This window comes from Saccopteryx leptura, chromosome 8 (genome assembly GCF_036850995.1).
Source record: "Saccopteryx leptura isolate mSacLep1 chromosome 8, mSacLep1_pri_phased_curated, whole genome shotgun sequence".
NCBI lineage: Eukaryota > Metazoa > Chordata > Mammalia > Chiroptera > Emballonuridae > Saccopteryx > Saccopteryx leptura.
In genome coordinates this window covers 69,314,148-69,325,006 of record NC_089510.1, presented here as the reverse complement: position 1 = coordinate 69,325,006, position 10,859 = coordinate 69,314,148, and the positions used below count along the sequence as shown (strand labels likewise).

The 10,859-nt window shown below is 59.9% G+C and overlaps 1 protein-coding gene across 6 annotated transcripts; it reads left to right on the top strand.

Moving 5' to 3' along the window:
• Positions 1 to 50: 50 nt before the first annotated feature.
• CHRD (chordin) lies at positions 51 to 10,155 on the top strand. Of its 6 annotated transcripts, none has more exons than XM_066347478.1 (23): positions 51 to 235; positions 429 to 532; positions 974 to 1,103; positions 1,358 to 1,486; positions 1,579 to 1,678; positions 1,810 to 1,897; positions 2,256 to 2,397; positions 2,510 to 2,650; positions 2,735 to 2,817; positions 2,894 to 3,041; positions 3,200 to 3,306; positions 3,430 to 3,549; positions 4,519 to 4,675; positions 4,993 to 5,213; positions 5,699 to 5,812; positions 6,132 to 6,404; positions 6,484 to 6,577; positions 6,688 to 6,744; positions 7,410 to 7,513; positions 7,973 to 8,075; positions 8,771 to 8,925; positions 9,034 to 9,133; positions 9,759 to 10,155. In XM_066347478.1, the coding sequence occupies exons 1-23, from the start codon at positions 88 to 90 to the stop codon at positions 9,812 to 9,814; spliced, it is 2,874 nt and encodes a 957-aa protein (XP_066203575.1). In that variant the 5' UTR covers positions 51 to 87; the 3' UTR covers positions 9,815 to 10,155. The 6 variants fall into 6 exon arrangements, with proteins under 6 accessions (XP_066203575.1, XP_066203573.1, XP_066203571.1 ...); XM_066347476.1 differs by having other exon boundaries at positions 9,738 to 10,155; XM_066347477.1 differs by having other exon boundaries at positions 105 to 235; positions 449 to 532; positions 9,738 to 10,155.
• The last annotated feature ends 704 nt before the right edge of the window (positions 10,156 to 10,859 follow it).

Sequence of the window (10,859 nt, the reverse complement as noted above, 5' to 3'; positions counted from 1 at the left end):
GCCCGGCCCTCCTCCTCCTCCCTCCTCCTCCTCCTCCTCCTCCCTCCTCCTCCTCCCTCCCGCCTCCCCAGCTGTCCGGTCCGCGTCATGCCGAGCCTCCCTGCGCCGCCGGCCCCTCTGCTGCTCCTCGGACTGCTGTTGCTCGGCCCCCGGCCGGCCCGCGGCGCCGGCCCCGAGGCCCCAGCGCTGCCCATCCGGCCCGAGAAGGAGCCGCTGCCCGTTCGGGGAGCGGCAGGTAGGTGGGCGCCCCTGGGAGGTGCGGGGGGGAGTCCGACTTGGGGCAAGTCGGTGCCCGCTCGGAGGGGGCGCGGGCGCAGGTGGCTCGGCGCGGCGGGTGGCCCAGGGGCGGGCGGGGGCCGCGGGCAGTGCCCGGGGCGGGCGCGCGGCGGGAGCGGGACAGCGGCTGCCAGCCAAGCCCGTCCCCACAGGCTGCTCCTTCGGGGGGAAGGTCTATGCCCTGGACGAGACGTGGCACCCGGACCTGGGGGAGCCCTTCGGGGTGATGCGCTGCGTGCTGTGCGCCTGCGAGACGGTGAGTGGACCCAGCCGCCCTGGCCCGGCCCTCGCGAGTCGGGGACAGCTGGGGAGGTCGGAGCGGACTCGGCGCTGCTGAGAGGGAAGATGTCCGGGATGTTTTCCTGGCGGAGGAGTGGGAGGAAGCGCCCCTTCAAGGCTCAGGTGTTGACTGTTATTGATCGCCCCTGTGTGTCAGGCTCTGTGCCAGCTCCGCTTCGTCAGCCTCCCGGTAGCTCCGAGTGCAGCTCTCCTGGATAGATGCTGCCATCACCCCACTTTCCAGATAGGGGCCTCAAGGTCCAGGCGCTAAGTAGCCTGTCTAGGGCCCCGCAGTCTGTAAGCGAAGAGGTCTGCCTCCGCGGGACACCTGGCCTTGGCGTCTGACTGCCTCCTCCTAACTGGGTCTTAGGGATGGCGTTTTACACTCACTCCGTTCTCCTGTCTCTTCCGCGAGCAGCCTCAGTGGGGTCGCCGCGCGAGGGGCCCGGGTAAGGTCAGTTGCAAGAACATTAAACCCGAGTGCCCAACACTGGCTTGTGGACAGCCGCGCCAGCTGCCCGGACACTGCTGCCAGACCTGTCCCCAGGGTAAGGCCCGTTCCGTGGCGCGGGCAGGGCGGCCGGGCTGCGGCGCTGGGTCCGGAGCCCCGCGCGTGGGGCGGGGAGGGCGGCCGGGCTGCGGCGCTGGGTCCGGAGCCCCGCGCGTGGGGCGGGGAGGGCGGCCGGGCTGCGGCGCTCGGTCCGGAGCCCCGCGCGTGGGGCGGGTGCGGCGGATAGAGCGGTGGAGCGGCCGCCGGCCCTCGGGCGCCCAGCTGAAGCCCGTGTCCCCACCCCCGGCTCAGAGCGCAGCGGTCCCGAGAGGCAGCCCACGGGCCTGGCCTTCGAGTATCCGCGAGACCCCGAGCACCGGAGCTACAGTGACCGCGGGGACCTGGGCACGGAGGACCGGGCGCGTGGAGATGGCCACACCGGTAGGCGGGCATCTGGCCGGGACTGGCATCGCGGTTTTAGCCCGGCTGCCACTGCGGTTGGAGATACGAGGGACATCTTCCTCCGCTCACAGACTTCGTGGCGCTGCTGACGGGACCGAGGTCGCAGGCCGTGGCAAGGGCTCGAGTGATGCTGTTGCGCTCCAGCCTGCGCTTCTCCGTCTCCTACCGGCAGTGAGGAAGGGGCAGGGGGAGGAGGTCTGGGCTGGGCGCCACGGGCGTGGGGGTGGGGCGGAAGCGGTGGTTGGAGGGGCTGCTTCTGGCCCGGGCTCCGAGGCCCAGCTCACCTGGACTCTCGTTCCCAGGCTGGACCGGCCGACGCGAATCCGCTTCTCAGACTCCGCTGGCAGCGTCCTGTTCGAACACCCTGCGGCCCCTAGCCAAGATGGCTTGGTGAGACGATGCCATATATGAGTGTTTGTCCAGTTTGGGCGCTGTGCTGCGGGTGTGCTCTGCATTGCCTCCTTTGGCCCACACAACAGTTTAGTGGGAGGAAGGCACTGGTATTACATGCCCTTTTTGTGGATGAGGGAATTGAGGCTCAGTAGCAGAATGTGATTTGCTTAAGGTCATAAAGCTAGTAAGTGGTGGAGCCAGGATTTGGGCCCCCGCATCTGGATCTAGGGTTCCTTCATAAGCTTCCTAGGAGGGCCTGGGGACTTCTTCCCATATTCCTTCTTCACCAGAGCCAGCCTCTTAGCTGGCTTGTCCCACATACTGTCTTAGCAGGGTCTCCTTGTCTCTGCTCCAGGTCTGCGGGGTGTGGCGGGCAGTGCCTCGGTCGTCCCTGCGGCTCCTTCGGGCAGAACAGCTACATGTGGCACTTGTGACATCCGCTCACCCTTCAGGGGAGGTCTGGGGGCCTCTCATCCAGCACCGGGCCCTGGCTGCAGGTGAGGGGGGCAAACAGATCCTGGGCGTGAAGTTCTGTCTTCTCGGTCCCCAGAAGTGGAGTGGGCTGAGAGGGGACTTTTTGATGGGCTCTCATGGTGCCTCCTCCTCCAGAGACCTTCAGTGCCATCCTGACCCTGGACGACACCCCGCAGCAGGGCATAGGGGGCATCGCCCTACTCACTCTTAGCGACACAGAGGACTCCTTGCATTTTTTGCTGCTGTTCCGTGGGCTGCTGGAATCCAGGAGTGGGGGTAAGAGGGATATGGGGAGAGTGTATGAGGAGAGTAGGGAGAGCACCTTGCTTTCAAAGATGTCTACATGCACGATCATTGCAGGACCAGACCAGGTTCCTTTGAAGCTCCAGATTCTACACCAGGGGCAGCTATTGCGAGAGGTCCAGGCCAATGCCTCAGTCCAGGTGAGTGGAGGTCTGGCCTTTGCTGTCACCTGCTCTGGCCTCGCACTGCATCCACCGTACCCTTCTCTGTTCCTAGGAGTCAGGCTTCGCTGAGGTGCTGCCCAACCTGACGGCCCAGGAGATGGACTGGCTGGTGCTGGGGGAGCTACACATAGCCCTGGAGAGGGCAGGCGGGCCAGGGCTGCTCATCAGCGGACACATCGCTGCCAGGCAGAGCTGCGATGGTGAGGCCAGGTGGAGGCCGGCACCCTGGCACACACGACTGAGAAGCACAGACAAGTGCCGGGACCAGGGTCAGGGTGGGTGTGGGAAGGATCCTGGGGACGGAGGGCATGAATGGCCATAGGACCAGCCTGCCTCCACTTGTTCTGACCCTCTGTAGTCCTGCAAAGTGTCCTTTGTGGGGCTGATGCCCTGATCCCAGTTCAGACGGGTGCGGCCGGTTCAGCCAGCCTTACACTGCTCGGAAACGGCTCCCTAATCTACCAGGTAAGAGTCCGGGCTGCAAGAAGCCAGAAGGCAGTAGGGTGGGGTGGAGCTTTGGCTTGCAGTAGTTCAGGCCTTAGGCCTTCTCTGCCACTCTGATTTGCCCTTCTCAACTCTGCCCACCAGGTGCAAGTTGTAGGTACAGGCAGTGAGGTGGTGGCCATGACGCTAGAGACCAAGCCTCAGCGGAGGGACCAGCGTACTGTCCTGTGCCACATGGCTGGGCTCCAGCCGGGAGGGCACACGGTGAGTGCTGCAGGCAGAGCCAGGCCACAGGGCCCATGTACCATGGCTGACAGTGCAGGGGGATGTCAAGTTGGATGAGCTGAGATGTTCGGACTGATTCACTCACTCACAGGCTCTTTCATCGATGCATTGATTCACTGGGCACATTTTATTTATTTATTTATTTATTTATTTCAGGGACAGAGAGAGTCAGAGAGAGGGATAGATAGGGACAGACAGACAGGAACGGAGAGAGATGAGAAGCATCAATTATCAGTTTTTTGTTGTGACACCTTAGTTGTTCATTGATTGCTTTCTCATATGTGCCTTGACCGCGGGCCTTCAGCAGATCGAGTAACCCCTTGCTCAAGTCAGCAACCTTGGGTCTAAGCTGGTGAGCTTTTTGCTCAAGCCAGATGAGCCGACGCTCAAGCTGGCGACCTAGTGGTCTCGAACCTGGGTCCTCAGCATCCCAGTCCAATGCTCTATCCACTGCGCCGCCACCTGGTCAGGCCACTGGACACATTTTTAGGGAGACTCAGGACAGGGACTAGAGTACAAAGGAAATGAGATAGAACCTCTGTCCTCAGCAAGCTCATGTCAAGTGAGAGGAGTTAGACAGGGAGATCATATAATAATTGTGACAGCCGTGGCTGCCACTTCTTGAGCCTTTCTATGTGCCACGTAATACATTGGTTGCCTTCCTTACATTATTTCTGGTTCTCATAGTACTCATCTTAGAGATGATGAAGTGGAGGATCAGAGATTCCTCAAGTTTGTTGCATAGGTAGTAAGTGGCAGAGAAGGGACTTGAATTTGGGCCTGCGATGATCTTATTCAGTGTTACTGGGTTGTGGAAGTGTGTATGGGTGTTGTAGGGGCAAAAAACATGGAAAGGCGTCCGAATCCTGGGCTTGTATAATAGCTGAGGAGGGGTTCACCTGGGAACCGGCAAGCTGCAGCTGGGGCTCACCCTTCACTGTCTCCTAGGCTGTAGGTGTCTGCCCTGGGCTGGGTGCCCGTGGGGCTCATATGCTGCTGCAGAATGAGCTGTTCTTGAATGTGGCCACCAAGGACTTCCCAGATGGAGAGCTGCGGGGGCATGTGGCTGCCCTGCCCTACAGTGGGCATAGTGCCCACCATGGTAGTGAGTGCCCCCGGGGTCTGCCTACGCTTTGCTGTCCTCCAATCAGTGACTCAAGCATGTGAGGGATGGTGCCACAGGGCCAGAGCCTGGTGTGTCTTTCTCTGCCTGAGCTCTAGGTTTGCATCTGGAGATATGTAGAGGGGGATGTAAAGGATGGCCCTCCTAGGAGACCCTCCCTGTTGCTCCCCCCAGCCCTGGGCCTGTGGACACTGTCTGGTAGCTGCGGAGTCTGTGCTGGGGGGCATGGGGGAATGCCGGATTGAGTGGCTGCTATAGGCCACCTTCTTATCTACCACCTTTCCTCTCTCTGGATCCAGCACTGCCTGTGCCCCTGGCAGGAGCCCTGGTGCTGCCCCCTGTGCAGAGCCAGGCAGCAGGGCATGCCTGGCTCTCCCTGGACACCCACTGTTACCTGCACTATGAAGTGCTGCTGGCTGGGCTTGGTGGCTCAGAACAGGGCACTGTTACCGCTCACCTCCTCGGACCCCCTGGGATGCCAGGGCCCCGGCGGCTGCTGAAGGGATTCTATGGCCTAGAGGTAAGGATGTGATGATGGGACGCAGCTCAGAAAATACTTAGTTTTTAGCATGAAGGGCTGTGTGCGTGCGTGCGCGTGTGCGTGTGTGCATGTGTGCGTGTGTGAAGCAGAGAGCAGGTTGCAGTATGGCAAAACTGGCATAAGCTTGGGAGTCAGACAGACCTGGCTGTGAATCTGACCCAGCCTTTCATTACTCGTTCTCTTTCCTGTGTCCTTCTCTGGTGGGATCCCTCAGATAGTAAGTAGTGCCCTGGACCTCGGAGGAGTAGGTGAGATGACCAAGTCCCCCGAAGTGGGATGGGTTGCAATATACTTGCTGTCAGAGAGACTGGGCTGCTGAGCTCCATACCATTGCTAATGGGCTTTGCTATCCCGGAGACCTTAATTTAACCTCCCCGAATCTCAGTTTTCTCATCTGCAAATTGGGAACGGTAGGTTCAGCTCCAGAGTGCCCTGTTCCCATCTCTTGTCCTGTCTACTCACAGGCACAGGGTGTGGTGAAGGACCTGGAGCCGGAGCTGCTGCGACACCTGGCACAGGGCACTGCCTCCCTGCTGATCGTCACCAAAGGGAGTCCCCAAGGGGAGCTTCGAGGGCAGGTAGGGAGGCAGTGTGGGCAGTGGGGACAGGGCAGAGTTGGGGTGGCACTCTGTGCCTGTGTTGCTTGCTCTAAGTCCTGGGGGTGTTAGTGTCATATTTTTTGCTGCTTGGGAGGATGAAGCCATATAAGGTTCATAAATGACAAGGCTGGCAGCAGACCACCCTGTCCCTGGCAGCCAGAATAATTGCTGTGGATAATAGCGTCCTCCTGAGGTGCAGGGGCACTCGGGATGAAGTATCCCCGCCCGGTGGGCTGGCGCTGCTGGTGGAGACACAGAGAGGAGCCCGGGCACTGCCTCAGCCCACCTCTCCTCCCAGGTGCACATCACCAACCAGTGCGAGGTCGGCGGCCTGCGTCTGGCTGAGGCCGAGGCTGAGGGGGCACAGAAGCTGGGGGCCCCCGATGCAGTGGCAGCTGCCCTGCCCGCATTGCCTGCTGTGCTGGGCCCTGACGCCACAGGGCCAGTCAAACCCGGTGGGCCCTGGAGAGCCCGGGACCCCAACACCTGCTTCTTCGAGGGGCAGCAGCGCCCCCATGGGGCTCGCTGGGCACCTAACTATGACCCGCTCTGCTCACTCTGCACATGCCAGGTAGGAGGCCTTGGAAGGGAGCACTGGGCCCTGGCTTCTGGGGCAAGGATTCCAGTCAACCTCACACCTCTCCCTGCAGAGACGCACGGTGATCTGTGACCCTGTGGTGTGCCCGCCACTCAGCTGCCTGAGCCCAGTGCAGGTGCCAGACCAGTGCTGCCCCGTGTGCCCTGGTGGGTGCCATACAGGGGTGCAGAGGGTCATGGAGGGCCCACCCAGGGGGGATGAGGCCTCTTGGAAGGAGAGGTCAGCCTCTGCCTTCCCTCTTTCTTTGGCTCCACAGAGAAACAAGATGTCAGAGACCTGCCAGGGTTGCTGAGGAGCAGGGACCCTGGCGAGGGTGAGCTGGCGGAGTATGAACCGGGGGTCAGGTGGAAGCAGGAGGAGCTGTTGGGGGGACCAGGAGGGAGACAAGAGGGTGAGGGTATATATGGGTGTGAGTGAAGGCTGAGGGACACCAGTTCTAGTGACACCTGAGAGGCGTCATTAGAGTTACTGGCCTGGGGTGCGAGGTGTGGGCTCGGCCTGAGACTCAGCGTGGGTCTGGATCCAGCCAATGAACTCAGTATTTTTTTTTTTTTTTTGTATTTTTCTGAAGCTGGAAACGGGGAGAGACAGTCAGACAGACTCCCGCATGCGCCCGACCGGGATCCACCCGGCATGCCCACCAGGGGCGATGCTCTGCCCACCAGGGGGCGATGCTCTGCCCATCCTGGGCGTCGCCATGTTATGACCAGAGCCACTCTAGCGCCAGAGGCAGAGGCCACAGAGCCATCCCCAGCGCCCGGGCCATCTTTGCTCCAATGGAGCCTTGGCTGCGGGAGGGGAAGAGAGAGACAGAGAGGAAGGAGGGGGGGAGGGGTGGAGAAGCAGATGGGCGCTTCTCCTGTGTGCCCTGGCCGGGAATTGAACCCGGGACTTCTGCACGCCAGGCCGACGCTCTACCACTGAGCCAACCGGCCAGGGCTGAACTCAGTATTAACAGCTGGTTCTGTCCCCCACCAGGCTGCTATTTTGATGGTGACCGGAGCTGGCGGGCAGCGGGTACCCGGTGGCACCCTGTCGTGCCTCCTTTTGGCTTAATTAAGTGTGCTGTCTGCACCTGCAAGGTATGGCTGTTCAGTCTTCTCCAAGGCTATAATCCGGTTGGATCTGCAGAGACGGGAGGGCTCTGCAGGAGAGGAGAGCCCAGCCTTGGTGAGAAGGGCTCAGGATCAAAATAATACGAGAAAAGACCTTTGGGCTTTGAGATTTGGCTTCCTGCAGGAAAGAGGCAAAGGCTGACCTGGTGTGAATTCTGGCTCTGCCAACTGACTAGCTCCATATAACCCCAGGCACTTCCTGTACCTTTCTGAGCTTCACTTTCCTCTCCCATAAGCAGGTGTGATAGCCCCTACCTTGCAGGGCTGCAGTGAGGATTTAGTTCAGGTATAGAAAGCCCCAGCCCAGGGACCCTGAGTAAAAGGCCATGGAAATATTACTTGAGGTATGTGGAAGGAGAGGGAGGAAGCAGGAGGCTTGTGTGCTCCCCCCCTTCCTGGCCCCCCTCACACAATGGATCCCTACAGGGGGCCACTGGAGAAGTGCACTGTGAGAAGGTGCAGTGTCCCCGGCTGGCCTGTGCCCAGCCTGTTCGCGCCAACCCCACTGACTGCTGCAAACAATGTCCAGGTGAGAGGCTGGGCACTGAGGCCTCTTGGGGCAGAGGGAGTCCTTCACTGCCTTGTTCTGGGTGAGGGGATGTGCAGGGAAGGGGGATGGAAGGGACTTCTCAGCTTATTCAGTGTCTACTGTGCACTACTCTGCCTACTCTGGAGCCAGGGTTCTAAGAAAAGTGAAAGATGTGCAGGTATTAGTGGGCTATGATGGGTTCCAGTGTCTGCCCCATCCACCCATCCATCCATCCATCCACCCACCCACCCATCCATCCATCCACCCACCCACCCACCCATCCATCCATCCACCCACCCACCCACTTACCCACCCATCCACCCACCCACCCACTTACCCACCCATCCATCCATCCACCCACCCACCCATCCATCCATCCACCCACCCATCCATCCACCCACCCATCCATCCATCCATCCATCCATCCATCCATCCATCCATCCATCCATCCATCCACCCACCCACCCACTTACCCATCCATCCATCCATCCACCCACCCACCCACTTACCCACCCATCCATCCATCCACCCACCAACCCACCCACTTACCCATCCATCATTCAAATTTATCACTTACTAAGTGCCAGAAACTGCTAGGTGCTGGAGATTCAAAGACCAGTAAAAGCTGGGTGGTCCTCACAGAGCTCATATCTGCTGACCCTTCCTGCCTTCCTTCTCTCTTTCTCTTCTGACAGTGGGGTCAGGGGCCCACCCCCAACTGGGGGACCGCATGCAGGCCGATGGGCCCCGGGGCTGCCGTTTTGCAGGGCAGTGGTTTCCAGAAAGCCAGAGCTGGCACCCCTCAGTGCCCCCCTTTGGGGAGATGAGCTGTATCACCTGCAGATGTGGGGTAAGTGGGGAGTGGGTGGGCCCTGGGGGCAGGCTTCCCTGAAGAGGATGAAGGCCGCTGTGCCCCAGTGCCTCTGGGGACCTCAGGATCTGCTCTGTCCTGCACCAGGCAGGGGTGCCCCACTGTGAGCGGGATGACTGTTCACTGCCACTGTCCTGCGGTCCGGGGAAGGAGAGCCGCTGCTGTCCCCACTGCGTGCCGCGGCGGTGTAAGTGAGGGGCTCTGGGCAGCGGCCGTGGGCTGGCTGTGGGAGGTGAGGAGGGAGGAGAGTCTGCTGTCCCCACTGCGTGCCGCGGCGGTGTGAGTGAGGGGCTCTGGGCGGCAGCCGTGGGCTGGCTGTGGGAGGTGAGGAGGGAGGAGAGTCTGCTGTCCCCACTGTGTGCCGCGGCGGTGTGAGTGAGGGGCTCTGGGCGGCAGCCGTGGGCTGGCTGTGGGAGGTGAGGAGGGAGGAGAGTCTGCTGTCCCCACTGTGTGCCGCGGCGGTGTAAGTGAGGGGCTCTGGGCAGCAGCCGTGGGCTGCCTGTGGGAGGTGAGGAGGGGAGGGAGTGCCTGCTCTGTGCCAGGAACAGTGCCCTCTGCTTCACAACTGCCATTCCATTCCGCCCTCACAGCAGCCTTGCGGACTCGTTACTGGTAATCTTTTCTTTACAAATGAGATTTCTGAAGCTCAGAGGAATTAGGCTACTAGATTAAGGTTACACAACTGGTATGTGCTGACTTGCTTAGAAAACACTGACCTTTCTGGGACCAGAACAGAGATACTCTGCTGGGCTCTGCGTGCCACCTCATTTCCCCTCTCTCCTCCTCCATAGTTCACTCCCTTCTGTCTCCAGCAGCCTCGGAGACCAGGGCAGTTCCAGAGCTGGAGAAAGAAGCCGAAGCCTCCTAGGGAGCCGCCCGGAGGCCGCATGACCAGGAGGCCTGTGCCGGGGGAAGGAGGGCGCCCAGGACCCTGCATTCTCCTGCTCAGAGCCCAGTGCCTTTGGCTCCTCTTTCTGCCTCTTCTCCCTCCCCCACTACCTCTGGGAACCACAACTCCACAAGGGGGAGGGGCAGCCAGGGCAGACCAAGGCCATGTCCACTCCAGCGCTGGCCTCTGCCTTGGAAGCCCAATCCCTTTCCTTCTGTACATAATATCACTGGCTTGTTGGGATTTTTAATTTATCCTCACTCAGCACCAAGGGTCCCTCCACTTCACTCCTGCTGCCCCTGAGCTGAGCAGAGTCATTATTGAAGATTTTTGTATTTATTAAAACTTTTTTTTTTCAGTGTTTGGGATAATGGTTGTCTCTCTGTGGCCAGGGACCTGAGTGGGCCCCAGTGGAGAAGGGTCTGAGAGCAGGTGGGGCAAGAGAGGACCCCTGACCCCAGCGGCTTTGCTCCGACCCCAGGGAGTGGGGAGAGACCCGGAAAGGAAGCAGGATGGCACAGTCCCTGGCTGGCACGGGCTCCAGAGAGGCTTGGGGCTGTCTTCGAGACGGACTGGAGCGTCCAGAATAAAGGCAACCTGGGACTGTCTTCGAGATGGACTGGAGCGTCAAGAATAAAGGCAACCTGAAGCAGGATTTAGATGCAAGTTTAATTTCCCCTGGCCTACCCATGGCTGGCATTTTTGAAGTTGTTCCAAAGAGAGAAAAGTGTAACCAGCCTCTATTTTCTTCATCTAAAACGAGGCAAACACTTCTTGTTATTCTTTCCTGGAAACTAATTGTGCTCTGGACCAGTTCTGGGGAAAATCTGGATCAGAGTGAACTCAAACCAGCCCTAGTCCAGTTCTTGGCTGACTAAGTAATGTACAGAATAAAACCCCTGTCCCTTTCTCTCCTTTCCTGCCACCAGTAACTGGTCGTTCCCACAGACCTCACTGGGTCGTGGGAATAAGAGCACCAGGGTAGAGAGCTGTCAAATACAGGTACCTACAGACTTATCTTTTG

Bases quoted from the DNA above. Each gene is read 5' to 3' on its own strand.
- CHRD (XM_066347472.1), top strand. From the start codon at position 88: ATGCCGAGCCTCCCTGCGCCGCCGGCCCCTCTGCTGCTCCTCGGACTG. The intron at 3,307-3,429 runs GTAAGAGTCCGG...TCTGCCCACCAG, and splicing joins ACGGCTCCCTAATCTACCAG to GTGCAAGTTGTAGGTACAGG. The intron at 8,926-9,033 runs GTAAGTGGGGAG...GTCCTGCACCAG, and splicing joins GTATCACCTGCAGATGTGGG to GCAGGGGTGCCCCACTGTGA.